Source organism: Coccomyxa subellipsoidea (assembly GCF_000258705.1).
Source record: "Coccomyxa subellipsoidea C-169, whole genome shotgun sequence".
NCBI lineage: Eukaryota > Viridiplantae > Chlorophyta > Trebouxiophyceae > Coccomyxaceae > Coccomyxa > Coccomyxa subellipsoidea.
The window spans coordinates 785,860-813,816 of NW_005178030.1; the positions used below are offsets into that span (position 1 = coordinate 785,860).

The following is a 27,957-nucleotide window of genomic DNA, read 5'->3' on the forward strand; positions in this document are numbered from 1 at the left end:
CCATTTCAATGGATTTGCAATCCGCCATCAGCCAACTTCTGCCGCCAGCGCTGACACATATTGGCATTGCCAAAACAGATGTGCCATGATTAGCAACCCTCGCCGTGTGATCCGGGAAAATCTCTTGCACAATACAACAGATCGGGATATTCTTGCTGGCATGTGACTTACAGCTACAAATTGCCAGCTGTACAAAATCCGTACAACAAAGTAACTACCAACCTTTCCATGCCTACCGTGCAGCAATAAGTGTCAGAGAGATGAACGTCTGTACTAGGATCCTGCCAACGGCATATTTGGCAACCCATATCAAATATTCTCATGCGTTCAAAAGAGGTGGCAGTCTGAGCCATGGTCATAACTCAAGCGCCCATGCAACAAATGTGTGAACCACCACCCAACCCATCAACAATGCAAAGGCAAAATCAAGCACCCTTTGGTGCAACTCTTGCAACTTCAGGAAATTTAGCTTCGAAAGCTCTTTTGTGTTGCTGCCTCTCGTTAGAAATGGTACTTTTCCAGATCAGAATACCAGCTGTACTGTCTCTACTGGGGCGAAGGTCTGTCCCAGATTGCAAGACCTGAAGCCGGTCAGAGCTGCAAAGAGAATGCAGCGCTGCACAGTCCACTCAGACACCGCCGTCTGACATTGGTAGTCACTGATAAGTTATGCACCCGAGCTGTATTTGCGAGCTTATGCTGAGGCTCTGGTGCAGCCACGAACAGCCTCAAGGTCCCTGCAGCAAGAGTGCCATCAGAAAGGCAAACTCGGCGTCACTGCTGGCCTGTGCATCGCTGCTGCCAGCCTCCTCCTCAGTCCCACTGCCCTCCTCGCAGCTCCCCAGTGCCGCCTCATAGCATAGTGTCACTGCATAAGAGGCCAGGCTGCAGCACTCATCACTGTCACCGCAGCTGCTATCCTCATGGCTGCAGCTGCCACCTTTGCTGTGGCTTCCTGCACCGCTGGGCACGCTGTCCACGTCCTCAGACCAGCTGCCACGACAGCTGTCCCCGTCAGTGACATCATCGTCCTCGTCATCAGAGCTGCTGTCCTCGTCATCGGCAGATGAGCTGTCCCCGTCATCAGCAGACGAGCTGTCCTCGTCAGAAGAAGAGATGTCTTCGTCATCAGAGGAGCTGTCCTCGTCAGCAGAGTTGCCGCGCTGGTCTCCAGAGGCTTTATTTGCCTCCCAGCCGGCGAAACTCCACCCATCTGTGGAGGGGGAGGCCGGCCGCTCCCAGCGCGCATCGTCCAGGGCCGCTGCCAGCATCTTGTAGAGTGTGTCCAGGCAGAGGGTGCTGGGCCGGTTGATGCCCTGCAGCACTGCCGCCAGCAGCTCCTGCGGCAGACCCTCCACCACCAACACAATCTGCACGAGGCATGACAAATAAAGCTGGTCAATCCGCTGCATGAGAAGCTTGAGGCATGGCAGATTCCACCACTTCAGACGATTGCATGCAAAGCTCCATTGTGGCACAAATGCACAGTGATTAGTGCAACTCCGGCAGACACTATAGAGAAAGGCCAACTCTAAAAGGCCAATCATGCTTTGGATTGCACTGCAGAAAGTGGTCAAGCTGGTCAAAGTGGCCCAAAGGTGCAAAGTGCAAGAAAGGTTCAGGCGCACCTCGTCGATGCCGATCAACTCCAGGTGCTCCGCAGCCGCCAGCCGCAGGCCTTGGTCCATGATCTGCCCATCGGAGCACCTCTCCAGCTGCTCCTCAGAGTACACCGCGCGGCACTGTGCGTCCACCCGCGCCTTGTCATCGCCGCTCAGCCCCTCGTACTGGTCGTCCAGCACGGCTACGGCGTTGCGCCTGCTGATCAGATTGTGGATAACTACGCAGGTCGCGCGCATCTCGTCCGCCTTCCCCTGCTTGGCAGCCCTCATTGACACCGCGGGGGTCAGGAAGATGTGCGACCCCCTGCGCAGCCAGCCGGCACATGTCAGGTCTGACCTGGCGTGAGAGTGAATGCACCCCCGAGGCCTGCCCACGGGGTGGGCTATCACAGGGTCAGAGCAAGTTCTAGGCACAATGGGACACTGGCAACCATTTTGTCAAAAGCCTGGCGTGTGACAGGCAAAGCAGCCCATGCAGACTAAATACCATCTCTTAGTCAGCAAGGATTAGTCAGGCAGGTAAAGGGGACGTACTCCCAGTCATTGACATCCGACAGCCTCCTGGCGCAGCCAAAGTCGGCGATCTTGAGGGTATCGCCGAAGCACAGCAGGTTTCCCTCCTTGATGTCTCCGTGGATGTAGCCCGCCTCATGGATGTGCCTCAGTCCCCTCGTCAGCTGGCACGCAATGTCGAGGGCCCGCCTCTTCTCGATGGTGGGCTGGCTGGTCTGTCTGGAACTCCTGCGCGCATGCATGCGGATGTCAGGACGAGGGAGCACAGATTGCCAAGTGGGCAGGCATGCTGGCATGTGAATGGCAATGCAAGCAGGAGCCAGCTCTGATTCATGCACTTCAATGCAACTCCTCATACATGAAATGCATCAGTCAGGCAAGGTCCTGACTGCCAAGAGATGCAATCAAGGCAGAAATGTGCGCACCAGATCTCTCTCCCCAGGTCGTGGTCTGCCAGCTCCAGCAACAGCGCATCCCTCTCCCTGAATGCCGGCTCCACGCTCTCCACATCATACTCCTCGATGCCCACCTGTGAGTTGGAGGCCCACGCCACCGCCGCGATGATGTTCTCATGCGGCGGGATGGCTGCCAGGGCAGCTTCCTCACGCGCCACCTCAGCGCGTGACTCAGCGTCTGGGTGGGGGACCTTGGCGGCCAGCCGGACAGTCATGGTCACTGCAGAGATGCAGCCCTGGCCGCCGCCGGTGAACTCGTTCCTGTTCACGCGGAATTTTGCGCCCTGCAAGGCACCGGCAGCACGGTCAGCCACGATGCAAAAGAACTTCATATAACATGCTGTGGGCTTGCGCAGACAGCATTTTGACACGTCAGCTGCTTTCAGGGCAGCAGCAAGCATGCATACTGCCAATGCAGTGCCCCTCGGGATGCTCCATGCTTCTTGAGCAGTAAGCAAGTTGGTAGGCTGCACCTTCAGGGCCCCTGGAGAGGCTGTATGTTGCACGGAAGGCTTAGCAGAAAATGCTGCTCAAATCACGCCACCAGACAGATCTGTTCATTTCCAAAAGCAAGTATTTTTGGATGCGGACCTGGGGCGCGCGCGGCAGCCTCCTTGCGTTTGCTATGCTCTCCTTCTCTGTCAGCCTCCTCTTGATCCGCCCAAGCTCATCCTGTGGGGTGGCAGACAGGGGCACTTGAGTGGACAGGTTTTAAGGACACACGGGCATGGCCTCTGAAATGCAAGTCAGCAGTGCGTCAGGTATGAAGCTCTGGATCCTGTGCAATTGTCCCTGATGCATCCATCGACTTGATGCAAGTGCACTGAATAAATACACACCGAATAAATACACACCAGGCAATGACGAGAGGACAAGGCCCTGAAATTATGATTAGAACTAGGCGTCTGATGTCAGACTGGTGCGCGCACCTGTTGCCATCGGTTCACAAACTCGCGCTGTGACACAGTGGCTTCCAGCTCTTGAATACGGGCTTGCTTAGCGTTGCTAGACCCTTGTAGGGCGTCGTAGCACACACGCATCGCCTGGATCTTGTCTGTCTGCAGCAACACCCCCACCAAGTTGGCAATTGCAGGTGAGCATCTCCCTGCCACAGGAATCAGCAGCAGAGACGGCGTTTGCAGGATGAAGCCAGAGTTCGTGCTTCAAAAAGGGTTGGGATGAATGTGAAGATCACCTGTATCTTAAGGCTGCCCTCGAGGTCATTGTAGTCATCATCAGCAGCTTCGAGGTTCATTTCCAGCATCTTTGCCTGCAGGAGCGCCACAAGATCAAACTTGGTCCACTCAGAGAATATATGGCCGAGGACAGGTGACAGCAGCGTGTCCTGGCTTCTGGACTGACCCTGAAGGACTGCAATATTTGCAGTGTTGGGCCACGTTGAAAGGGCACAGGCTTGTGTGGCGAGTCCTGAGCAACCAACAATTGTGCTGCAGTCTCCAATTTCAAGGCAGCCTGATCGCACCTGAGCGCGCCACTTGGCAGCCTCCTCATCCTTTTCCTTCAGTTGCCACTCCAGCAGTAGTATTTTGGCGCCCATACCGGCCCCCTGTGCAAATGCGCCAGCTCAGATGGGTTACCAAAGTGCACAGTACTAAGCTGCTAATCAGACACTGCATGCAAATTCTGTGCTCTTTGATGAGACGGTTTTCGGTGTTCTCACCTCCAGATGTGAGCCAGCGGATCCGGTGAGCTGCGGAGCTTCGATCTTCGTGCAGCGATCGTCGCCAGTACTCCTCAGAGACCCCTGAAATGAAGAAACCCCAAATGGGTTTTATGATTAATCAATTCAACTAAAATCCGTTCCTACGCTTCGAAGATCTTTATCGCCACCTTTACGGCGTTGCTGACTTCGTGATAATGGCGCCCATCAGGCGCCTAAACCCTGTATCCCATGTTCGCGGAGATGAATGATACACCGAAAAATATTCTCAATACTTCGTGCGTGTCAGAGCATCCCACGCGCACCACAGCGGAAGTGAGACAGGTACTTGTCCTCAGCAGTGGAACAGAACACCTAGCATGCTGGCATGTACATCGGCAAGTAGATACCTGGCTGCAAGATTGATCCAGGCCGCCTGTTGATATCAACCTCCAAAGGGTTTGCAGGTATTGCGAGAACACCATGATGGCGTCTTGTTCACCCTGATGTACAGATCACCTTATCCACGCCTGACAGTCGGCGACAGTGCAACAGCGCACAGTCGAATCAAGCGTTCTGTCCACAAAGGATCTCAAGCAAGAAAAAGCGATTGCTGCGAAGAGCCTGAATTTTGACCATCTGAAGCTGCCAGATGCGGGTTTGTGCGATTTTACAATACGCTAACGCCCCACGGGTTTTATAGGAGGGGGGTCCCTAAGATCAACTAGAGGCTCCTTCAGGAATCCAATGATTCCAGTATATATATCCAAACAAGGCTTGACTGGCCAGAGCATTTGCATGTATATTGGTGTGATAAATTTCAACCTCCTTGATTTCACAGGCGGGCAAAATTTGCTTGCAGCTGCGCAAGCATTTTAAGTAAGACTCTTAGTAAGACGTACGAAAAAGTTTACGTGTTGACGTGTTAACATTGTGACCTTGCATGAAGCACAATTCACCACTCACCCGCTGAAACCCTCAGGCGGACCTGCTCTGATCACTCACGCACTCACACTGAGCAGACCATAATCTATCAATCAATCAAAAGTACACATTACTGATTTATTTGGATTGTTTGTCCTATCAAAACACTGGAGATCATGAGTCGAACCATTGTACTTGACGCTTATGTAACATAAGACGCCCACGACCATGCTGACGTAGATTTTCCTTCCATGCATCGTTCGTCGCATACTGAACCCTTGACGGGCTTTTCCTCACCGACCGGTGTACGATCCGGGCGTGGGGACCCCCCTTCTGACTCCCACCGCCGGGGGCGGCGGATTTGGAGGCGGCTGCGAGGCAGCTGATCAGCCGGCCTGCTGAGGGGGCGCCTGCTGCGCGGCAGCTTCCTGCGCTGTCTTCATCACTGTGTCAGCGGCTTGCACCAGCTGCTGACCTGCGGCCACCGGCGCTGCCTGCCCCGGTGCTGCGGGTACCTGTGTCCCCTGCGCCCACAATTGTTATTGTTATTACACGCTTCTCCTGCCAGGGCAAGGTGCACTTGCAGGTGAAGGCTTTCGCAATTTCACCCCTGGCTGGGCTCGCCAGATCAAAGCAAGACCCAATCAACCGCGGGCACTGTGCTCAGTACTTGTACCGCCCACCGCCAACCAGTGCCCCACAATGCTCATAATACCCAGAGCAAAATTTTAGAATTTCAAAATTTCTTCCAGACCCAACAATATTCACCAAAGAAGCAGATCTGCTCCTATCCAGCACTGCAGAGGACCCTGAGACAGGTTCATGTCCCGTCAATGCTGGCGCATGCCAGCCTCCTCCCAACTCCCATCAATCTCCCTGCAAACACCTCACAGTGACGGCCAAAGCCGAGTGCGGCCCAACTTCCACCCACAAGCCTACGATTACCTCAAGATTACAAGAGCTTTCCGAGGATGCATGGGTGTGACAGAAAGAGCATGGAAGTTGGTGCGGCTTGGGAGAGAGGGGTGGTGCAGCAGAAGAGGGCAGGAGCTCACTGGAGCAGGGGCAGATGCTGCAGGGGTAGGGGGCGCTTGGCTATCTGCAATGCCTGCCAGCCACATCAAATTGGCCTGCAGGCGCTGCTGGTACTTCACTGCTTCATCCGCTCGTCCAGAGTTGATGCACTCCAAAATGGTCTTGATGAGGCTCTCGTTGTCCTCAAGGTACTGCACGTGGAGCACTTAATTAATCTATATGTCAGATATTTGATTTGCCGTCGGGATGTTCCAAGACACTGTAGCATGAGACGTTCTTCACCTTCTGAACTGTTTCGCTTGTGGGTGCCTGTGCATTCAGGGCTCCGGGAAGCAGTGTCGGTGGCTTTGAACCGGGATCCTGCGCTTGCACTGTGCACATAGAATTGCTCAAGACAAGAAGGGCTGGTATCATGAGTCACTGCCAGACCCGATGCAACACATCAGCCTGCCGACAAGAGTTCGGCACTTCTCATCAAATGTCAAAAGTACGTTTCTTGTAGTGAATAGGCAACAAATCAGATGTCGGGCATACTTGAAGCAAAAGCAGTAAGTCAAATCCTCATGGGTGAGGTGTCCAGCCAAACCACGTATTTAGCCACGCGATCCAGCCACTGCTATGTTCGAAATTACGGTTGATTTTGACTCAATTTGGTTGAGAATCCTCCTGAAGAGTGCTGTATCCAGCATTCATGTCGAGGTAGGGCTCACGTGCCTTAGGGAAGCTTCTTCGGCAGGGTTTCTGGAAAACATGATTTGACTGTGAAGCGGAATGAAGAGAAATTGTCCCAATGGAATAATATTATTGAATGATAAGGGACATTAATGATTGAAACCGATAGCAGCTCGAAAACCCCGCGGTTATGTTTTCCAGCAAATCATAAGTGTTAAAACAAAGCGTAGTTGGTGAGATAACCACTGTTGCTACACAATGAGGAAACGCAGAAATGCAATTATTACAGGGATAGAAATTACTGGTTTTCTGGGCAACTAGATATCCGGTTGAAGACGTGTGGCGATTTGACATCTGAACCAAAGTGATATTTCAATACCTGCAGCGATTGAAGAGCAGTAAAAAGTGCGTGAATTCAATTCGGCACTCAAATGGAGACCATTGTGATCGACGATTCTGATTGCAGCGACCTGTCCAATGACGGGGTTGCTGACACAACCGACGAAGCACACGGTCTCATCCAGGCGGAGGGAGCCCCTGATGAGGTGTGTGATGTTGTTGGTGAAAGCTGCTCAATACACTTGACTCACCCCACATCGGCAACACTGGCAGGAGTCATCCTGCCAAAGTTTCTGCAGACCCTCGTATTCACTGCCCTGCTTCGCTTTTGCTTTGCAGGGTGGTCAGAGGCTTGGTCCCACAGGCCTGCAGGCGCCTACCGCGCATGTGCATGCTGAGCACATGCAGCCTCCAATGCTGCAGCCAGCGGTGCACACCACTGATCCGAGGCAGCAGTATCTTGCGCAGCTCCAAGCGGTGCAGCAGGCTCAGCAGTACCGCCAGCTCGCACCTGCCGGCTTTGTCGCTCAATCTTTGCCCATTCAGCAGCCGCTCCAGGCAGCACAGCATCAAATGAACGGCCTGGGGACCGCTCCCAATCAGGTGGCCCCACAGAATGGGGCTGCCTCCTCCGCTCAGTGGATGACCCCGCAGCCAGCTCAAGCCATGCCAGACTCGCAGCAGCAGCAATTTTATGCTGACCTGGCCCGCCAGCTGCATGCAGCCCAGCAACAGCAAATGCAGCAGCAGGCACTGCAGCACACAATGTACAATCTCCAGCCAGCACTGGCGCCAGCGCCGCCAATGTATGCCTACTCAGCACAGCCGCAGGCCTATGGCTTGCAGTCTGTGGACTCCGTGCAGCTGCAAGCCCTCATCACTGCTCAGCAGATCCAGCAACAGATGGCGCAGCAGCAGAGCCCTGCCTGGCCGGCAGCGGTGATGGCTCAACCTGCGCCTGCAGCCGCCACCTCAGCACTGCAGCATCAGCCGGCGCAAGTGTATCCGGCAGGGCTACAGCAGGGAGCAGAGCCGGCCCAAGCGCAGGCGCAGCCAAGCCAGCAGCCCAACTTCTTTGCAGCCGTGTGGGACAGTATGCGCGCTGCAGCCTCCGCCCTGGGCCAGCAAACGGTGCCTGCCGCACCGGGTGCAGTGCGAGCGCAAAGTTCCATGCAGCCTCCTGCAGCAAGCAGCCGTGGAGCTCGGGCAGTCAAGGCGGAGCCGAGCTCGGCAGGCAGCAGCGTGCTGTGGCAGCAGGCGGGAATGTATCCAGCGCAGCGGGTCACGTCTGCAGTAAAGGCGGAGGCCCCCAGTGGCGTCTGCGCCGGCTCGTCCAAGGCGGGGCCGAGCCAGCAGGGAGGCGATGCAATGGATGATTTTGGCATTGTTGGAGCTGCCGAGGGGGCGGACAGTGTCGCGGACGAGGCAGCTCTTGAGGTATGGACTGCTTGTTGTGCGGGTTTCCCTTTGACATGACTGATGGCCATTAAGGCACCATGCGAAGCCATCACCAGCACTGGGGCAAGCTAGCGACAGGACAGCCACACCCTCAGCAACAGCCTTGTTGCAGTCATGTCTTGTTGGCAATTTGGGGGGAAGGGCATGTGCCAAACAGCTGGCGTCATGTGCCGGCGTATTGCGCCCAGGGTGTCTTGGAGGGCTTAAAGATGGCGGATGCTCCGGAAGCTGACGTGCCGCCCGGCAAGATGACCGTCACATTGCATGCCTACCAGAAGCGCGCCCTCGGGTGGGGCCGCCTCTGACATTGTGAGCGATGTAGAGATCTTTCAGCGCTCTAGCTCCTACCCACCGTGCTGGCTAGTTGACGCATTGATCGTGAGTGATCAAAGTGATTGCAATGAGAAATCTGGCTTGGTTGGAAAGGGCGCTTGCACAGAGTCATTGTGTTGAGGTAACATCTGCCTGGTGTTGGCAGGTGGATGAGGAAGCGAGAGAACCCTGGCAGCGTCAACGCGGTCTGCGGCGGCATCCTGGCAGGTAGGACACGCCATACCTTACTTTTTAGATTAGCAGCCAGCCCATCTCAGCTCAGCCTTCCAAGGACCCCCTTGTACTGTGAGCACAAAGTGGCACACCACTTCTGCCAAGCAAAACACTGGCAAGGCTCAGCGTGCAAGCTAGAGTGACAAGCCTGATAGAGAAAACATGCCGTTGTCAGATCTTCAGGGCTGACATCCTCTTCTACCTGGAAATGTGCGCAGACGAGCAGGGCCTGGGGAAGACGGTGCAGGCGATAGCGCTGATCGTGATGGAGGTGCCATCGCGCACCGATGCGGAGGCGGCCCTGGCCGACGCGCAGCGCGAGCAGAACATGATGGCGCTGCACCCCGAGAGCGCCGAGGCGCGCGCCGCCCGAGCCGCCGGCATCGGCATTTTCCCGGCCGGCGCGCGCAGCGGGTCAGCCAGTGCAAGCGGCGATGCAAGTCCTGGTACGGGTTTGCATATCTCCAAATGCAACTAGATCTAGGCATCATCTGCACCTCTAGACGGAGCGATCTATTGCACAGCATCTCAAGCAGGGATGCAAACTCAGGGGTCAGGGAGTACCCAGGCGTTTTGGCTCAAATTTCTCATGGTGACAACAGAAAATCTAGTGCATGCAAGGCAGCAATTGCTGGAGTGTGCGGCTTCTTGTGCGATTTTGTAGTGATGGTTGGTATCTTGTTGGGTTTCTTGGTTTACCTCTGACTTGGTTGGGGAAAGCCTTAGAAAAATTTGGAGGGCTGTCATAAAACGCTGCTGCGATGCACCTGATCACTCATCCTGATGGTTTGGAAGGGCGTGTCACATCATAATAATTCAGAACAATTTATTGATCATGTTATAATCAATATAGAATCTTTGTGTGTGGCTGTGTGAGGTGCAAGAGCATCAGCTGTACGCGTGGCACAGGCCTGCACTTTTTATGAGCCATGTCAGCAAGGTTGGAATTCCAAATTTTGATGTGTTGTGGGTGCAGGTGTGGGTAATAAGGCGGACAAGGGCAAGGCAAAGGCGCAGGATGAGGCATGCGAGAGTCCTCCCAGGAAGAAGGCCAAAAAAGGGCCCATCCAATACGAACCTTGCGGCCGCGGCGAGTTCTGCACCTGCGCCATCTGCAAGAAGGCCAAGGACCAGCAGGTTTACATGTTATTGATCTTTTATTTTATTGTCTCATTTCGTTCGGCCCTGGTGTGCCCTCACGGGGCCCCAAATGTTTGCCGGGCTCAGTTAGCCAATTCTCCTTTCTTCCCTTTCTTCTGCAGCCCGACAATGGGGCATGCAACAAACTTGTACAAAAGGAGCAATGCATACCACCGCATTTAGGACTCTGTCGCATGAATTTTGTGTCCAATTCTGTACGCTCGACCGCGCTTATTCGTAACGGGCTCTGCAGATCAAGATTAGTCCGCTTTGGTGTCCCTCCTGTCCTTGAGATTCATTTTGGAAAGCCTTTTGCGTCTTTTTATCCAGTCGGATCGCTGGTCGTTCCTTGGTGGCAGACGCGGAAGGCCTTTCTAAGCGCACTTCGAGGGTGGAAGGGGAGTGACCAGAGCGTTCGAGATCTTGCTGCGAAGGAGAGTCTGCAAAGACAAGCAGCAAATAAGGAGGGAGTGCGCGTCTGCTGCGCATAGTTGCTGGGTGACATAGAGGGATTGTGTGTCTGGACTGCCAGGCTGAAGATTTGCATTTCCAGTGGGCGAGGCACACCAAGCACTCGCTGTTGGGGTGAGGTGCATGTGCCTATCACTGCCAAGAACGCTGAGCGCAAGCGCTTGACACGACTGATGCAATAGCGGAAAACCAAAACAATGCTCCAAGGTTGGACTGTGCGGTGCAGAGGAAGGCGGCTGAGCGGGAAATTCAGCGGGCGTGGCGCGCCGAGATGTCTGTGCGGAAGGAAGCCAAGGACCGCGCCAGCCAGGGCCCTCCCAAGGGCCAGCCAATCGGGTGGGACATGCCACCGTTCAATATCTTCAATATTTTTTCCTGCTAATCTTCTCAAGCTTGCTCCAAAACGCTTGGAGGGATGGTTCAGTGTGCCCAAGGCTTCCAAGCGCTATATATGAATTGCAGGAGCCCGCTTCAAGGTTGTAGCGGCGTGAATGAGGAGCAGGTTCAGGAAGGTGGTGATGTGACGGGAGGTGACTGGAGCAAGAGATTACCTAGGAGCGCAAAACAACTCTCTGTCTCTCTGTCTAAGGAATTCGGCAAAATGGCCCCATAACTGTTGTGTATCATGGCAGGACCAAGACGCCGGCTGCGAGTGAGCAGAAGCTGCTGCTGCCGGACATCATGAGCCCAGATGGCAGCGTGGCCAAACGTACACTTGTCGTCTGTCCCCTCTGCGTGGTGCGCACCCCTCCTCACCTCACTCTGCCAGCACCCACAATGTCATCATGATCCACATTATTGATGGCCCGCCTCAGGCCTGCCAATAGCGCTTATTGCATCACGCTTTGAAGCGGGCCACTCTTGGGGTGATTCAGTGACTTGAGTGCTTGCCAGAGGGTCCTTGTCTGCATGTTGTGGGTCAAAACTGGCCCCTCAGATAGTCCATCAAATGCTGCAAATCACGTCAGTATCTTTCTCGTGTTCGTGGAATAATAGCTAGGAGCTTGCCTCGGCACACACAGAGCCTCGTTGACAATGAAGGCCAGGACAGTATCTCAAAACATAATTGCATGTGCATATGCCTGATGATGCGCAGCAGTGAAGTCAGATGTGTGCTGCCTAATTTGGCGGCAATTTGAATATAGATGTATCCTGCCTGATCAGGCGGCGCAGTGGGTGGACGAGGTGCGGGAGAAGGCCCCGCAGCTGCGGGTAAAGCTGTACCATGGCCCCAACCGCAGCCGAGACTTCACCCCCGCGCTGCTGGCCTGCTATGACGTCATCGTGACCACCTACTGGGTGCTCGCCAGCGAATTCGGCGCCTCCCCCCAAGGGCCCCTGTACTGCGTCCGCTGGCACCGGTGCGATCTGCCGCTCTCCTCCCTGCACTTTGTGTGCATGGGACCTGTTGTCAGTAGAAATGTTGTCCCATCACTGGACAAGCTGATAGACTTGTTGGAGACAGCCATGGGTGTGCCGCCCAACTTTGAGCAGAGGACCAGGATCTGAGGTGGTCCAGAAAGAGCCTCACTTGACTCTGTGCCCCCGCGCTGGTTGCATGCATATGACGATTGAGCAGGAAGTAGACTCTGTCTGTATGCAGAGCCGAGCAGCGTGCAGCCTGTTGCAAGCCCAGAGCCAACAAAGTGCAGATCTTCGCTTGTTATGTACTGTAGAAAATAATTGTCTGTAGGACAGCGGCTTTCAACATGCAGAAGTGCATGCGGTGGGAGCTTCTGTGGCAGTCTTTATGTCAAGCGAAGACATTGCGTTGCACCCGTGGGAGCGCTTGGTTGATGATTGGTTGTTATCGCCAATATAAGGGTCTGTGGGCACTGCTCAATGGAGCATTGTTATCTCCGTGAGCCAGTGTGTGCTGGCCAGTGTGAAGCATTGGGGAAGAGGTGAATTGGGGATCTGATACAAAGCCATACTTGGTACTTGAATGTGTTGCTGTTCAATGCAGGTGTATCCTGGACGAGGCGCACCTGATCCGCAACAGCCACACCAACGCCGCCAAAGCCGCCGCCCAGATCGACGCCACGCGTAGGTGGGTGCCCGTTCTTGTCTGAAGGCACTGAAACTGTATCGATAGTTTGCTCATGCAGGTCGCTCAGGGAAGGAGCAAGTGCTTGCGAGAGGGTGTTGAGCAGACTTGACATGTGCATCGTGGGATTCTGCAGGTGGTGCCTGACAGGGACCCCCATCATCAATGCGGCCACCGACGTGCACATGCTCTTTGTGTTCCTCCAGTACGCGTGAGTGCTCTTTAAATCTCTGCAGTGCTTTGCTTGGCTGCAATTGTTCTTGCAAACAAAATACCAGATCAGTTTCTTGTCTGCCCTTTCTTCTCCGGAGACCAGCGTCAAAAGTATCCCAGACAGCCCCTTACAAATGCCAACAGAGTTGATGTGTGACATGGCCGCGTTGGCTCACGGTTTCCAGGATAGGACCAACGCAATTGTCTCGTGCGCAGGCCGTTCAACAACATCGAGCTGTTCAACCGGCTGATCCGCAACAAGATCGAGACGGTGAAGCTGCGCAATGGCCGGCGCATCACACCCAACCAGGCTGCCCGCGATCAGGGCTACAAGGAGCTCCGCACTGCCATGCGAGTGAGCTACCCTTGCCTTTCCACCTCCTTTCCATCAACCATGTATCACCTCACTTCAATGCTCCACAGGAGGCGGTCCTATCAGTCAAAAGCCCAGTGATATGCATGGTGAAACAAATGCATCAGTCTGTCAATTGCTCTTAAGCTCAATCGATTTTATTGACCTGAGCCGGCATAATCAAGCATGGTCTGCGCCAAATCATCGAGCACATCAGAACATGCTATACTACACTGGCGAGACAATCTGTATCAAGGAAGCCACACATGACTTGCAAGAGTGGCGTCTTGCGCTGCTGATAACTTAGTTGTCCCCTTTGGATTACTGATACTCCTCCCCTCATGACTGATCATCTGTCACGGCTTGTAGGCGGTGACGCTGCGGCGCATGAAGAGTGACGAGTACAAGGGGCAGCCGCTGGTGGTGCTGCCGGCCAAGGTGATTGCGCTGCAGCAGATGCAGTTCAGCGAGGAGGAGGAGGCTATCTACAGGGCCTTTGAGGAGAAGTCCCAGCTGGACTTCAAGGAGTACGTGCGCAAGGGCTTTGGCGCCAACTACTCCCACATCCTGGTGCGGGATGCTCACTACCTGGCTGGAAAATTGTTATTCTCTTGGCAGAACAGGTGGGGGATGACCTTTGCTTTGCCATTTTGTGTGCAATTTGTACACATCCCACATCCTGAAGCGGCCTGCGCCACTCCAGTGGCTGGGGATATTCTGGACGAAAGAGCCGGGCCATGACTTTTGCTCAGTCAGTGATTGCTCGTGACCAATGTGAGGACATTCCAAAATCCCGGTGCGGTCGTGATCCCTCATGTGGCTGGGAACTCGCCTCTTGCCAGAAAAGGCGGGGGATGACGTTTTATTGAGGATTGCTAGTGTGTAATATAGTGCGGGCCTTCTGAGCTTACTTCCAGTGCAAGGCTACTTTGAGATGTTATTCAGTTTACTTTCGGGATATGGCATGCTTAGCATTTGTGGCTGCGGTTGCCTGTCACAACTTGGCAAGCTGTGAAGGGTGTGTTGCATCTTGCTGATGGGTGCGCAATTGCCATGTGGAAGAGTTGCCATGAAAATGAGCCAACCATCTCTACCCACAAATGCGCAGCTAAAGATTAGTTTTTGGTGGCACTTAAGGTCGTCTGCCAGCCGTCTCCACTCCACGCTTCCTTTGAAGTTTCCTGTTGCGGTTTGCGCGTGAGCCATTTGCCGTGTAATTATGCAAGGTGGCCTGTGCATAAGGTTCATAAGGCATAAGGTGAGGACTGCAGCTTTCGACTAAAGGTATTGGTCCTGGCAGGTGCTGCTGATGCGGCTGCGGCAGGTGTGCATTCACCCCTGGCTCGCACAGACCGAGGACGCATCTGCAGCCGCGGTGGCAAGCGGCGGAGACGAGGAACAAGACCCCAACGCTCACCCCTCTGGTGAGAGGCCTGCCCCTTGCCCAAGATCCAAATTATGTCACTGTCATCTTTTAACTGCTCTTCCTTGTGTGCATCTTTTCCAAAGACCCATGAACACATCGAGGAATTTGATAAGAGAGAGTACGAGAGATGTCATGAACAAATTCCAAGTGCCCTGCCAGTGTGTATGCAGCCACTGGCATTTGCCAGAGCCCTGCCTTCATGTGAAGGGAAGGCAGGGCGTGTGAAATGTACGCTAAAGCCCTGGGCCCTCAAAAGTATGGGGATGCTTGCATGCATGCATGCGAGCTGGGGGTTGACAAGAGGGTGAATCTTGTGGCAGGGCTGAGCGTGGAGAGGGCAGCGGAGCTGCTGGAGAAGCTGACTGGCGGCGATGCGGGCGAGTGCCCCATATGTATGGATGGAGCGCAGGATGCCGTGCTGACGGCATGCGCGCACGGGCCCTTCTGCCGCGAGTGCATCATCAGCAGCCTGCAGCACCAGGTGCGCCCAGCATTGCAACTTACCGCTCATATAAGAAGATTCGCACACTATTCAGACGAAAGGCTCACAAAATAGTCACAATGCCGTATGTGTTGTAATAGTTCTGTCATATGTTCCTGTACCTCTTGCTGCTTGAGCTGTGCGTGCCTGAATTCTCATCGTGCCGTACAAGTATCACAAATTGGGTGGAAAATTCGGGGCCGTTCTGGGGCCACACTCCTTTATTTGGACACAATTTTCTTTCAAATTCCATGTTTCATACCATCTCAGAGGGTGCAGATTGTCAGACTGGCGGACTGCGCATGCGCAGGGGGGCGACCAGGCGGAGGGGACCTGCCCGCTGTGCCGTGCTGAGCTGGCCCCGGCCAAGCTGTACAGCGCAGCGCAGCTGCAGCCGCCGGCGCCCATTGACATCGAGGAGGAGGCCGCCGCCCTCGACGCCGCCAAGCAGCCGGACGATGACTGGGCGCTGGAAGAGGAGCGCTTTGTTTCGTCCTCCAAGCTGGACGCCGTTGTGCGCCTGCTGGAGCAGTACCGCGAGTAAGCCACCTTTTCTCTTGGCATTTCACACGTCTGAAACTGCTGCACAGCTGCACTGCACGCTCTGGGCAAGGGAGCTGCTCGTTCGGCATTTGGCGGCCAAACAGAATTTGTGACAGTATCTGGGCGTGCCTGTGCTGCTATTGCCAATGCGTACTCACCCAAGGAAGCATGTTATGCTCCTACGTACAGATCATGTCACGTGCTCATGATGTAAGGAATGCTCTGGGGAGGATTCAGCTGGTGGGCTTTCTTGCCGATGAATGTGCATTCACAGTGGCATGGGCTGTTTATAGGCCAAGATGCCCTATGTGCATCCAAGGGCACAGGTTCAATAAAGTGCACATGGCTTTAGGGGTAGAGATCAAATTGCATATGGCTGCAAGAGTATTCATTGATTGCGCATGGCTGCAGGGAGGATGAGGCGGCGGGGCCGGGGACGCTGCCGACGAAGACGATAGTGTTCAGCACGTTCACGCGCGCGCTCGACCTGCTGGAGCGGCGGCTGCGGCCGGGCGCCATCGGCTTCCTGCGCCTGGACGGCCGCATGCGCCTCAGCCAGCGCACTGACGCCATCCGCGCATTCGCACGCGACCCCCAGGCGCGCCCCTTGCCCCATACCTCATGATTATCTTTCGAACACCCAAACATTGGCCGGCAGGGGTTAGCTATTAGTACGCCCACGCATGCATCTTGCCCCATACCTCATACCCCCTGCAAACCACCATTCAGGGGGTCCTAAAGACCAATAGACGGTAATATCTGGTACTCCCAGACCTGATTTCTTGCCGGCAGGAGGTACTTGATATCATGGTGATCTCCAATTGCCCCTGTTGCCTGCACCCTTTTGGCCCGCTTGGCGTCAACTTCTGCAAGCCGTACTCTGATATGCGCGTCTGCTTCAAATGTACTGCAGGGATAGAATGGTCTTCACTTCACGGTCCCTTTCCTGCAAGCTATGCAGGCAGTGGCCGATGTCAGCACACAGCCAATCACAAAGCCGAGCGCGCAGCTGGCATTGACCCTATGCATGCTTTTGTGTTGCTTGCAGAGCAACACACATTGGCTGATGGGTGCGCTGGGAACCACACACGAATATTGGTGCTCTGAGTGCTGTGGTAACTAAGCAATATTCTTGGATTGCATGCAGGCGCGTGTGCTGCTGGCGTCAACCAAGGCGGCGGGCATGGGCCTGAATGTGACTTGCGCATGCCGCGCCATCATCCTTGACGTCTGGTGGAACGGCGCCTTCGAGGACCAGGTGCACTTCTTTAGGCTCTCAACACACCATTTAGCACTTGCATTGGTATGAGGATACCGCAGATGTCTCCTGAATGATTGCCTTGCAAATCCTGTGCACCCTGAGGCCTTAGATGACCTCTCTAAATGGGCCACCTATTGCGTGATTATCAAAGCAGGAATGCTTCATTCCAGTCTGGAAGGGTGAGATCTGGTCAGATGGACATCATCCCTGGGACCCTGTTCGGGATGCAAAGGGGCTGAGCTTAGTGCTCTGTTGCCCTGCTCTGGAAGGCAAGCACGCTTTGCGTATATGAGCATCAGTGTGACTGGGTGTGAAACGGTGCACAAGGGTGGATTGAAGGGTGGGGCACGGTGCAGGCGGTGGACCGCTGTCACCGGCTGGGGCAGACGCGCGAGGTGCATGTGTCCAAGCTCATCATGACGCGCCGCGACCCCTCCAAGGAAACCGTGGAGCAGCGGATCATGGTCATGCAGGTCCGCACCCTCAGCTTGCCCTCCGATCACTCTGCCTTCTCATGAGCTCTCACCACCCTGCAGCCACCTCCGAGCTTACTTCTGTGCGTTGATACACCTGGCACATACCGTTGGCCCATCCTTGCTCATCGTATTCGTGTCTGCACCCCTGCTGATAGCCACAGGAACATGACATGCTCCAGAATGCGCTGTGTTGCGCACGACAAGGTGACATACTGGGATTTGGAGACCGGAAATACAAATAGAAAAGCAGGGGTACTACCAAACTGATTGCATTGGAGGCCCCTGAGAAAGGTTTGGAGGTGGGGGATGAAATTGGGGCCATCGGTGTGCGCGCAGGACCACAAGAGGGAGATTGCAGAGGCTGCGCTGGGCAGCGAGGGGACCTCCGGTGGAGCACGCCTGTCGCTGAATGACCTGCGTGTCCTCTTCGGCATTCGCCGAGCCGGCTGAGCCGCGCTCAATACCAGATACCTTAAAGCAATAGATATTATTGGCAGTGCTGGACAGGGCTCCTTGCCTGGGAGTATATCCCAACTTGGCCGGCACACTGGCTGCTACAGCTCAAGAGTTGCTGCTTCAGTGTCTGATTAGCTGGATACATGCTTCTAGTCGGCTACATTACATCGCATTGAAATGCTATTTTATGCTGCATACCTCGCAAGACCACTCCACATGACCGGCACACTGGCTGCAGGGGCTCTGGGCTGCTCCTTCAGATTTGTAGTAGCTGGTAAAGATATTGTTATGATTCTGGCGGTGGGCAACTGTCAAGATTGGGGTTTTGTTGTGTCTGTGCATTCTGGAACCATGTTGCTGCAGCAGTGCTGTGGTAGGAATGCTAGGACTAGCTCTTTGGAGCATGAGTTCTGAGTGTTTGTAGACGTGAGTCTGGTGGACACTTTGTATAGTGGGGCAATTTTACAAGAAGCCCAGCATCTCTGCTTTCCGGGGAAGTGCAAGTGAGCTGTATTGCCGTATAGCCCAGCGTTTGGGATGAGCCGGGCTTTTTGATCAGCGTCCTTGCCTAGCGTGGGAAGGAAGGAAGGAGATTTCACATCATCTCCAGACGCCCAGGGCTGATGGGACAGTGTCCTTCATGTAATTTTGATCTTGTAACTTGTGCTGGCATCTTTGTGGCGTCTTCTCTGATCAGTCAAGCTTGCAATTGGTACATACCGAACTAGTATACTGGTAGCATATGCAGAATCCAACTAGTACTACAGTAGTAGTAATACTACTACAATAGTACTACTACTGCTTCAGAAATTGTCTACTTTTTTCTGATCAGAAACAAAAAGACTCTCTAGCAAGGCCTGTGCTGAAGGATTGCTCACCCTAGGGAGGACTGAGGAACTGCCAGAGTGGATTGTGACATCATACATGTGATGTGATCAAGGAGTTCTGAGACACCAAAATCTTGCTCTTCAACACTTCATTATCAATCAAAAGGAATTTTATTGGGGATCGTCTCAATTACTGTGTATTGCCGAGGCGTCTGGTACTTGGCGTTCAGTATCCAAGGCCATCGGCATTTTAGAAGGTCACCTTGGACGATGGTGTTGGACATCTTAATAGAAATGTTGCGATCCATCTGGTCCTTCGTATGTCCAAGTAAGGTTACAGATGACTCTCACACTCAGGTACGGGCTTGCAGCCCATCAGCATACCGATGCATGCAGCGCAGATGCAAAAACTGTGTCGCATTCATCACCGTCACCATTGCCGCTCTGACGCACAACACAAATCAAAATATCTACCGACAAATTTTACATGCTTGTGAATCCATGATAGTGCTGGTGATTTGTGAAGTATCCACGAAGGCTGATGAGTTCATCACTTAACCCAGTCAGAGAACTTGTGCTCATTGCAGCCTTGCTCCGTTGTCAAAGCGTGATGCTTTTCTCAATAATTGTCCAAGACCACCTGTTCGATTGCATCTTTGGCTAGATCTCGGGCTCAGAGGCAGATGCCAAGATGAGATCTCTCCAACAGATAACAGTTTGTGCGTGTGCAGGAAGCGCAAATTGACGATGCTCATCTGGGTGACGGGTCCAACGCACAAATCGACAAATCAATCGTAAAGGAGCAGCACCTGAGGAGCCTCTTGGAGAAGCTGGAAGCAGATGAAAGAGAGGTTGCACTGAGGGCACCGGAGGAGGCACAGAGGGCAGCTACAGCAGCAAATGAGCAAGCAGAGGTGTCTTGTCTCAGCTGCTGCACTGCTGATATATTTTGTGCTATTGCTGCCTAGTCCGTTCTGAATTCCCCCTCCTTGCATTCAGATGCCATTGTCACAGTGTGCGTTGCCTCTGCAATCAAGGAATCCCATCATGCTTCCAGGTTGCGGAGGAGAGTGCTGCCTCCCCTTCAAGCATGGCAGACAACAAGGTTCAAACGGCGGATGATCAGACTGCCGGGACACTACCACTGGATGCAGACGACAATGCGATCCAAGCCCATGTAGAACACACGCCGCCCCATTACTTGATAATCTTTACAGCACCCTGTTGGAAGTCTTGAGGATCTCTTTGTGCTACAGAGGTCTTGTGCCGATTTTTGACAGTGTTGTCACCATGCCTATACTTGTCCAATCTTGCAAAGCTTGTTCCCACCCACTGCAGACGAACATATTTTTTGCTCTAGACCCGCATCTGACTCTTTGGTGGTGTTGCAGCTGATAGAGACAGAGAGGATTCTAGAGGAGGTGCGAAGAATGACTGCCGAGACACACACAATCAACGTCCGGACAAATCGTACAAACTGGGAAATTTGTCACGAGATGCTGCTGAAGGGGAGCCTCAAGAATCACATCGTCACCGTGTCAGCATTCATGGCAGAGGTCAAACGCGTAAGTATGCCATCCTACTAAGCGCCACATACACAAATAGAAAGTTACAATGCTTTTCTGAGGCTGTCTAGTCATGCTCTATTTTTGCTTGTTATGCAGTTGAGATCGGCACCTTCAGCATCTGCATGGTGAAGAGAAGTGCTGCTTGTCTGTAGGCAAAGAAATGCAAGGCACTGATGGTCAGCTGGGCCAGAGAAAACTGCCGAGACTTGACTGCAAAGCAGATAGAGACCCAGACAGAGACAGGCGAGTTCTGGCCCAGTCTGGCAGTGGCAACACGCTTCAAGGAGGCTGTCAGGCGAAATCCTGCATATGCACAGAGGAAGCTGCCACTCTTCACGCTGCAGGAGCTCGACAGGGAGCTTGTCCATGTCAGGTTAGCAATCTTGCTGATACAATGCCTTTGTTATTTCTATTTTTATTACTCACCAAGGCCTTTCACCTCAATACTGAGTGCGCGAATCGGGAACCCTGATGCCCTGCTGCGCTCAATAGGCAATATCCACATGTCGAGCAGCACCTGTAGTTTGCTCATGCAAATCAAGAAGCAAGACAAGTAAGACCAAAGTCCTCATTACGCACTTGTGCGCACTACAGATCTGGACCATACTTCCCATTGTAGCGCTGCATAGCAGACCTGCATAGACAGGCCAGCAGATGTTCACACCCGGGATGTGACCATGTGCAGGTGTCACTTCTGTCAGGAGCTGCATGACAAGCTGCGGATGTGCACGGGCTGCGAGAAGGCCAAGTATTGCTCCAGGGACTGTCAGCAGAAGCACTGGGTGTCCAGGCACAGAAGTGAATGCAAGGCGGCAGCAAAAGGACGCACTTAGGCACTGAGCTATTGAGAGCACACTGGAGCAGAGCACAGTTTGTGTGTTGTACAGACAGCTGTGGTGCTGCGTCAGGAATGGTAGGATGAGGACGCATCAATTTTGAGTGTTTGTAGATGTGATTGTGCATGGATGTGGTGGACATTTTGTACATTGGGGCAATGTGACAGGATCCCACAGGAGGAGGACTTCTGCTTTCCAGTGAATTGCAAGTTAGTTTTTTGTATATAAAATTATTCATATGGGCCAAAGGCTCATAAATTGTGGTTGGAAGGGCTCAGCTTTTGCAGCCCTGATTGATGTCACCACATTGCTAAGCAGCTTGCAAGCTGCGCATGAGTTATGCCCTGGCCTTAGCACCCGTGTCATGGATTTAGCCATCCCCGAGTCCCAGGCCTGGCGTTCAACGCCAGTTGCGCAGCGGTCCTCCGAGGAGTCCTAGCATTAATATTGGAAAATATTTTGAATATGCATCAGATCTGTGGATCCAACATTCGATTTATTGTGCATCACGCGTCTCAAGCTTGGTATTGGTGGCATATGCAGCCTACAATTACCAGCCGCTGCGTTGTGGTATGCTTCTTCTCACTGAGATGCAAGTAGATACCAAGGCGCACTGAGGCGTCAGGCAACAGCCAAATTAGGGTTTAAAGTTCGTACTCGCCTGTGACCTCGAAGAAAGTGATTTGGTGGCACTGAGAGACCAAGTCTCTGCTGATGAAACACTAAGCAAACTATTTCAGGTTTATTATTGCGAGTCCTCTGGTGTTTCTAGCTTCCGAATTGACGCCGACAGTAGTATGCAAGATCACTTCGGAACGATCTCCGGTGACGGATGGGTGATGGACGTCTGGGGATCGCTCTGTTCGACCGTAGATCCAAGCAGGTCTGCACATGATACCCGTCTCCAGGTGTGTACTTGCAGCCCATCAGCTCTCCAAGGTCTACCAGGGCACACAGCGCTCATGCAGCAGCAGTGACCCTTTCACCACAGTCAACACAGCTTTTCTCTGACGTACATCATAAATCCACATGTTTTTCAGTCTTTATTTAGGGTTGCAAGCGTGGAAACTGCCATTGTTCTGAAGGGTTTCGGAAGGCTGATGTATCACTAGTTGACCCAACTGGAGGACAGTGCTCATTTGCTTATGACAACCTTTCGCCCTACGTCATGAGATGGCGCTTTCAACTTGCTCGTCCGAGGACACAAGTGTGCTTGCATCTGCGGCCTGGATCACGGGCTAAGAGGCAGAAGCATCGGTGAGACTCCTTGGTTAGGTCAAAGAAGCTCAAGGGTTGCGAATGTGCAGGTGGCACCCAGTGGCGATGCTCATCTTGGGAACGCACAAAACGACAAGAGAGCCAGACAGGGGCAGCACCTGAGGAGCCTCTTGGAGAAGTTGGATGCAGAAGAAAGAGAGGCTGATATGAAGGCACAGGAGGGTGCGCAGAGGGCAGCCTCAGCAGCAAATGAGCAAGGAGAGGTGTGTTGTCCTTACTTCCCGCACTTCTGCTCTCTTGTGCGTCATTGCTGCCCCCTTCTCAACTTTCCACTTTCAGCTGTCGTTGTCACAAAGGGCGTTGCCTCTGCACAGTCAAGCAATTCCCTCATGTGTCAGGTTGCGGAGGGGATTACTGGCTCCCCTTCAAGCATGGCAGACAGCGGGGTTGAGACAACAAATGATCGAATCGCCGGAAGGCAATCACCGGAGGCAGACGATGACGCGCTCCAAGCCCAGGTGCAACACCACGCTGCCACATTTATAACATATTACACGCTTTTCCTGCGCAGAGGCAAGGTGCATCAGCAGACAAGCTGCAATTGAAGGCTGCCAAAATCCTGCCCCTTGATGGACTCGCCAAACAAGACCACATCAATCGTGGGCACCGTGCTCAGTATTTGTACCAACTCTTGCCAGCCGGCTGCCCAATTGCTTGAGGGGCTCTCACAGCAATATTATTAAAGTCCTGAGGACCTCCATCTGCTGCAGAAGCTTTGTGCTGATTGATCAAGTTTCGTCACCATATTCACCCTTTTTGAGTCCTGGTGTCAGCTCAGCACAGCCTGTCACAGATTTTTCGACGACTGCAAATGACGCTGACCCTTTGGCGCGGTTGCAGCTGGAGAGAGTGGAAGAAAATATTCAAGCTATGACTGCCGAGGCACACAACATGAATTTGCAGACCAACCGTATAAAATGGCTGCTTTGTCACCAGTTGCTGCTGAGGGGTAGCCCAAAGAACCGCATTGTCACTGTGTCAACGTTCCTGGCAAACTTCAAATGGGTAAGACTATTGCCCATTGGTTTATTGAGGCAAGAAAGTATGCACTACCAGCAGGTGTTCTGTCCAGTCATGGATTCCAATGCTCAAGAAGGCTCTTGAAGGCTGGCAGAGAAACAAATGTGACGCTTGATCAGTGATCTGAAGCACAAGTGCTGCTTGTCTGCAGGCAAAAAAGTTCAGAGCAAAAATGATCATCTGGGCCGAACAAAACAGCCAAAACATGGGCGGCTTAACTCCAGGGCAGATCAGGAGCCAGACAGAGACAGATGAGTTTTGGCCCAGTCTGGCAGTGGCAACACGCTTCAAGGAGGCTGTCAGGCGGAATCCTGCCTATGCGCAGAGGAGGCTGCCTGCTTTCACACCGCAGGAGCTCAACAGGGAGCTCGTGCACGTCAGGTGACCAGTTCTGCTGACAAGATCCGATGTTATTATTTGCACGCTTGAAGCTCCCATGCATGCTCTGCTACGCTCAGGATATCCAGCAGCACTGTGCCAGCACCTGAATTTCCTCGTGCAAAATATGAGAATGGTAAGAGCAGGACAAGCTTTTGGTTTGCAGATGTGAATACAGCAATGCTTCCTACTGCTGCACAGCAAAACAGACCTGGGTTGAGAGGTTGGCAGATGTTCACACCCGGGATGTGATCATGTGCAGGTGTCACTTCTGTCAGGAGCTGCATGACAAGCTGCAGCTGTGCACGGGCTGCGAGAAGGCCAAGTATTGCTCCAGGGACTGTCAGCAGAAGCACTGGGTGTCCAAGCACAGAAATGAATGCAAGGCAGCAGCAAAAGGCCGCTCGTAGATAGAAACACTGAGTTGTTGGGAGCACACTGGAGCAGAGAGCAGCTTAGGTATGATATTGAGGCTGGCATCAGTGACTGGATTGGCTTGAGAAGGACAGTCCTTCAAGGACTTGACCAGGGATGCATGCAAGCACCCCTATCACATCCAGATCGGCCTTAGTGTGCTTGGCCATAATGTGCTCGGCTAGCGTCCAACCTAAGAGTGTTCTGAAAGGACGGGATAGAAAAATGTTGCTGTACAGGTTGTGTATATATACATGTACAATATTGATTAGGTAGGGTAGTGCAATTGCAATGAGAGTTGCCATCCGCTGGGTGCCAAGCTTGCTCTAAGGGCTTGGGACTCCCGTCGTAAAAAAGAACGTGTCGGTTCAGCCAGGCTTGTGATTGCTACGGAGGGGTGCAACATATGGCATGCATGCGTAATTAAATAAATATCTTGTGATGGCGAACCCAGAGCCCAGAGGACACTGCCTGGAAGGGATAGAGGGGCGCGGCCGCACGCTAATGCCTCGAACCGGTACCCCCCACCTGTTGGAGCCCTCTTAATTTAAACCCTTTTGGTCTCACTTGGCATTAAACATGGCTGTCTTGGCTTTTTCCTCTATACATGCAGCGCAAGGTGGAAGTAGAAGCATGCTTCCTGCATGGTGGCCTTGGGCAAGCTAATTGGTTCTATTAGCTGCCTTCGGTGGAGGCGTATCCTGAACATGTGTAAATCATAGAGTAAAATGGACAGCCGTACGCTGTACGCAGACGCGTCCCGTCTGCAAACTGCATGGATCTGCTCCCATGAATCACTGCAAGAACCAACAATGTATTAGGCTCTCAGGCAATCACTAGTAGTGCGCAAGGCAGCCCCCTCTTCCTACCAGGCGCTCGCACTGTCTTAAAGCACTAGCCCACGTGAACTATGCAGACTCCCGAGGTCGCCCTGGGTTCCACCCATGGGCATACACAGGTCCACACGCATGCAAGTTTCACTAATGTATGCGATAATTGCACGCATGTGGACCTGTGTAAGCCCTATGTGATTGATGAAATCGAAACCTCCTGTGTATGCCTTATCATACTGGCTGATGATGTCTCACTGACACTCGTCAAGAAGCTCGGTACCGTGACCAGTAACATTTGGAATGCGGCAGTCCAAAACCAGATGGACCACCGGTGGTACGGTACCTTTGGTACCAGCTGGAGCTCACAAAATTTGACTCATACATAATTGTTATATGGTAATTATCACATGCACTGTGCTTGTGCTCAATTGGAGACTATATTTGCATCACTCTGTATGCTCCAGTTGGCTTCCCCAGGGAAGCTTCCACAGTCCCTCGACTTCCCCAAGCTTCCGAGGCATGAGCCAAATTAGGGTGTGAACTGGCCTGTTCCGGACGTCACACAAACCGAGAGCCGGCAGCTTTAGGATACCGAGATGTGAGCTCAGCACATGAAAATTCCTTGAAAGAATTCTAGATTGCGTTAGCCCTGAATTTTGACGGTTTCAATTTGGAGACACCGGCAATTTAGCGAATCACTTTTGAACGATCACAACTCTTGTGACGGACTGTGAACGATATGTTGCAATCCCTCTGGTCCTATTTCAATTTCAATCCATTAAAGCCCGCGGAAAGTCACTGCAGCCAGGTACGTGTTTCTAACATTACAGGACATGTGTACCCAGACAGACGATGCTGAGTGCAGCAGCTGTTTCGCTTTCTATATGGTCCGCGCTGTTTGTATGAGACACGCTTTAGATTGCTCAAATTTTTATTTATTTTTGGAGGCCTGAAGCTCCAGAATGAGGGCAAATTAGAGTCCAGAAAGGTTCATGGACTATGCAATGACTGTTTTGGATGGGTGGCGCTCCATATCACGTTTGTTTATGCGATTCCTCAATTGATGACTTGTTATTCTGCTCGTTCGACTCAAATGTCCAGTTGCGCAATTGAGCCAGATCATGTATCAGCGGGAGAAATGATGGTGGAGGCAGATGTATAGACTCAGGGGGGAAGCGCAGCTTCTGAGGGTTTGTGAGTGTGCAGGAAGCACAACTGAATGGTGCTAATCCTGAAAACCAGTCCAGCGCACAGAGGACCGCCATACAGGAGCAGCATCTCAAGAGCCTGTTGGAGATCCTGGAAGCAGGCAAAATGGAGGTTGCATCAAGGGCACAGGACGATGCATACAGGGCAGCTGCAGCAGCAGAAGAGGAGACAGAGGTACCTTCCCTGACATATAATAGCGCTGCTCTGACTTAGATTGTGATTGAATCACGGCTGTTGCTGCACCAACTATTTTCTATGGCCCAGCTGGTACGATCACACATTATCAGCTTCAATTTCTGCAAAGTTTCAGATGTACATCTGGCTGCCCTTCTGACTTGCAAGTGGTGCAATCAATGCAGGTTGCGGAGGAGAGGTGCCTCTTTAATTAGCTTAGAAAGCAGACAGTTGTCAGCCACCCAAAATATTGACAGACTGGTTCTGACACGATGCTGCAGGCATCTGCAGACACGGCTCTTGCTGATGGCAAGGAAGAGGGGCCGGACACAATGGAAGCTGAGGCGCACAGAATAATGCTCCTCACCAACACTGCAAATTGGCTTTCCTGTCGCAACATGCTGCTAGCTGAGAGCCGTTCATCTAACCTCAAAGTGTCTGCATTCCTGAAGGAAGTAAAAAAGGTAGGGACCACGTTTGCCACTGCAGTAAGAAGTCAACATGTGGCTCCAGTGCCACCTTTCAGACAGTCCACCTTCCCTCCAGTGCTCCAAGATGCTACTTGCGCTGTGCTCAAAAGCACCCGAGAGAGCACAGTGACATTTGCAGACACCCAGTTTGAATGACGCTGATCTGATCGGCAGGCGAGAAGGTACAAGGCGCAGCTGGACAGCTGGAATGAGCCCCCCAGCCACCGTTTGACTCCAGAGCAGGGCAGGAGCTTGGCAGAACCAGACCACTACTGGCGCATCTTGGGAGTTGCCACGCGCCTCAAGCATGCCGTCAGGCAGAACCGCGATTTTGCTCAGAGGAAGCTGCGTGCCTTCACGTTGGAGGAGCTTGAGAAGCAGCTTGTGCATGTCAGGTGAGCAGTTCTGCTGACCAATTGCCCCACAGATAGAACCTGACAACCCTCCAATCCCTTGGCAATCCCTTCTGCTTGGCTTTATTTTTTCAGCAGCACCTGAAACGCCCATGGGTTTACTACTTGCTGCAACCCAGGGCAGGGAAAGCACTTGAAGATTGGCATTGGATCATTGCAAAATTTACACAATGCTCAATACTTGCTGGTCTGCAGAGCAGATATGCGCACAGAGGGTGACAGATAGATGTGATCATGTGCAGGTGCCACTGCTGTCAGGAGCTGAACGACAAGCTGCGGCTGTGCACGGGCTGCGAGAAGGCCAAGTATTGCTCTGTGGACTGTCAGAAGGGGCACTGGGTGTCCAAGCACAGGAGAGAGTGCACTGCAGCAGCAAAAGGACGCACATAGGCAGAACTGGGAGCAGAGTAGGGCAGAGACCGGATGCTGTATTTTAGATGGGTCATG

The 27,957-nt window shown here is 53.0% G+C and overlaps 6 protein-coding genes across 6 annotated transcripts; 4 read left to right on the forward strand and 2 right to left on the reverse strand.

Moving 5' to 3' along the window:
* Positions 1-728: 728 nt before the first annotated feature.
* COCSUDRAFT_43470 (hypothetical protein) lies at positions 729-4,735 on the reverse strand (the record flags this gene model as incomplete). Its single annotated transcript, XM_005645611.1, has 10 exons — positions 729-1,370; positions 1,629-1,926; positions 2,157-2,363; positions 2,561-2,874; positions 3,182-3,262; positions 3,520-3,648; positions 3,786-3,860; positions 4,074-4,157; positions 4,272-4,355; positions 4,661-4,735. The coding sequence occupies 10 exons, from the start codon at positions 4,733-4,735 to the stop codon at positions 729-731; spliced, it is 1,989 nt and encodes a 662-aa protein (XP_005645668.1).
* Positions 4,736-5,560: 825 nt separating this feature from the next.
* On the reverse strand, positions 5,561-6,590 carry COCSUDRAFT_57045 (hypothetical protein; the record flags this gene model as incomplete). The annotated part of the gene is made up of 3 exons (XM_005645612.1): positions 5,561-5,698; positions 6,230-6,400; positions 6,492-6,590. 3 exons carry the CDS (start codon positions 6,588-6,590, stop codon positions 5,561-5,563), a joined length of 408 nt encoding a protein of 135 aa, XP_005645669.1.
* Positions 6,591-7,312: 722 nt separating this feature from the next.
* COCSUDRAFT_67093 (hypothetical protein) lies at positions 7,313-16,522 on the forward strand (the record flags this gene model as incomplete). The annotated part of the gene is made up of 17 exons (XM_005645613.1): positions 7,313-7,426; positions 7,560-8,657; positions 8,867-8,967; positions 9,157-9,218; positions 9,443-9,670; positions 10,201-10,361; positions 11,062-11,171; positions 11,468-11,573; positions 12,000-12,196; positions 12,802-12,885; positions 13,019-13,087; positions 13,312-13,450; positions 13,817-14,017; positions 14,748-14,871; positions 15,194-15,354; positions 15,665-15,894; positions 16,309-16,522. 17 exons carry the CDS (start codon positions 7,313-7,315, stop codon positions 16,520-16,522), a joined length of 3,399 nt encoding a protein of 1,132 aa, XP_005645670.1.
* Positions 16,523-16,852: 330 nt separating this feature from the next.
* COCSUDRAFT_57047 (hypothetical protein) lies at positions 16,853-18,084 on the forward strand (the record flags this gene model as incomplete). Its single annotated transcript, XM_005645614.1, has 4 exons — positions 16,853-16,870; positions 17,045-17,155; positions 17,515-17,631; positions 17,971-18,084. 4 exons carry the CDS (start codon positions 16,853-16,855, stop codon positions 18,082-18,084), a joined length of 360 nt encoding a protein of 119 aa, XP_005645671.1.
* Positions 18,085-23,490: 5,406 nt separating this feature from the next.
* COCSUDRAFT_43473 (hypothetical protein) lies at positions 23,491-24,407 on the forward strand (the record flags this gene model as incomplete). Its single annotated transcript, XM_005645615.1, has 3 exons — positions 23,491-23,604; positions 23,771-24,000; positions 24,260-24,407. The coding sequence occupies 3 exons, from the start codon at positions 23,491-23,493 to the stop codon at positions 24,405-24,407; spliced, it is 492 nt and encodes a 163-aa protein (XP_005645672.1).
* A 2,151-nt stretch (positions 24,408-26,558) lies between these two features.
* COCSUDRAFT_43474 (hypothetical protein) lies at positions 26,559-27,900 on the forward strand (the record flags this gene model as incomplete). The annotated part of the gene is made up of 4 exons (XM_005645616.1): positions 26,559-26,627; positions 26,909-27,091; positions 27,272-27,492; positions 27,753-27,900. 4 exons carry the CDS (start codon positions 26,559-26,561, stop codon positions 27,898-27,900), a joined length of 621 nt encoding a protein of 206 aa, XP_005645673.1.
* Between the last annotated feature and the right edge of the window lie 57 nt (positions 27,901-27,957).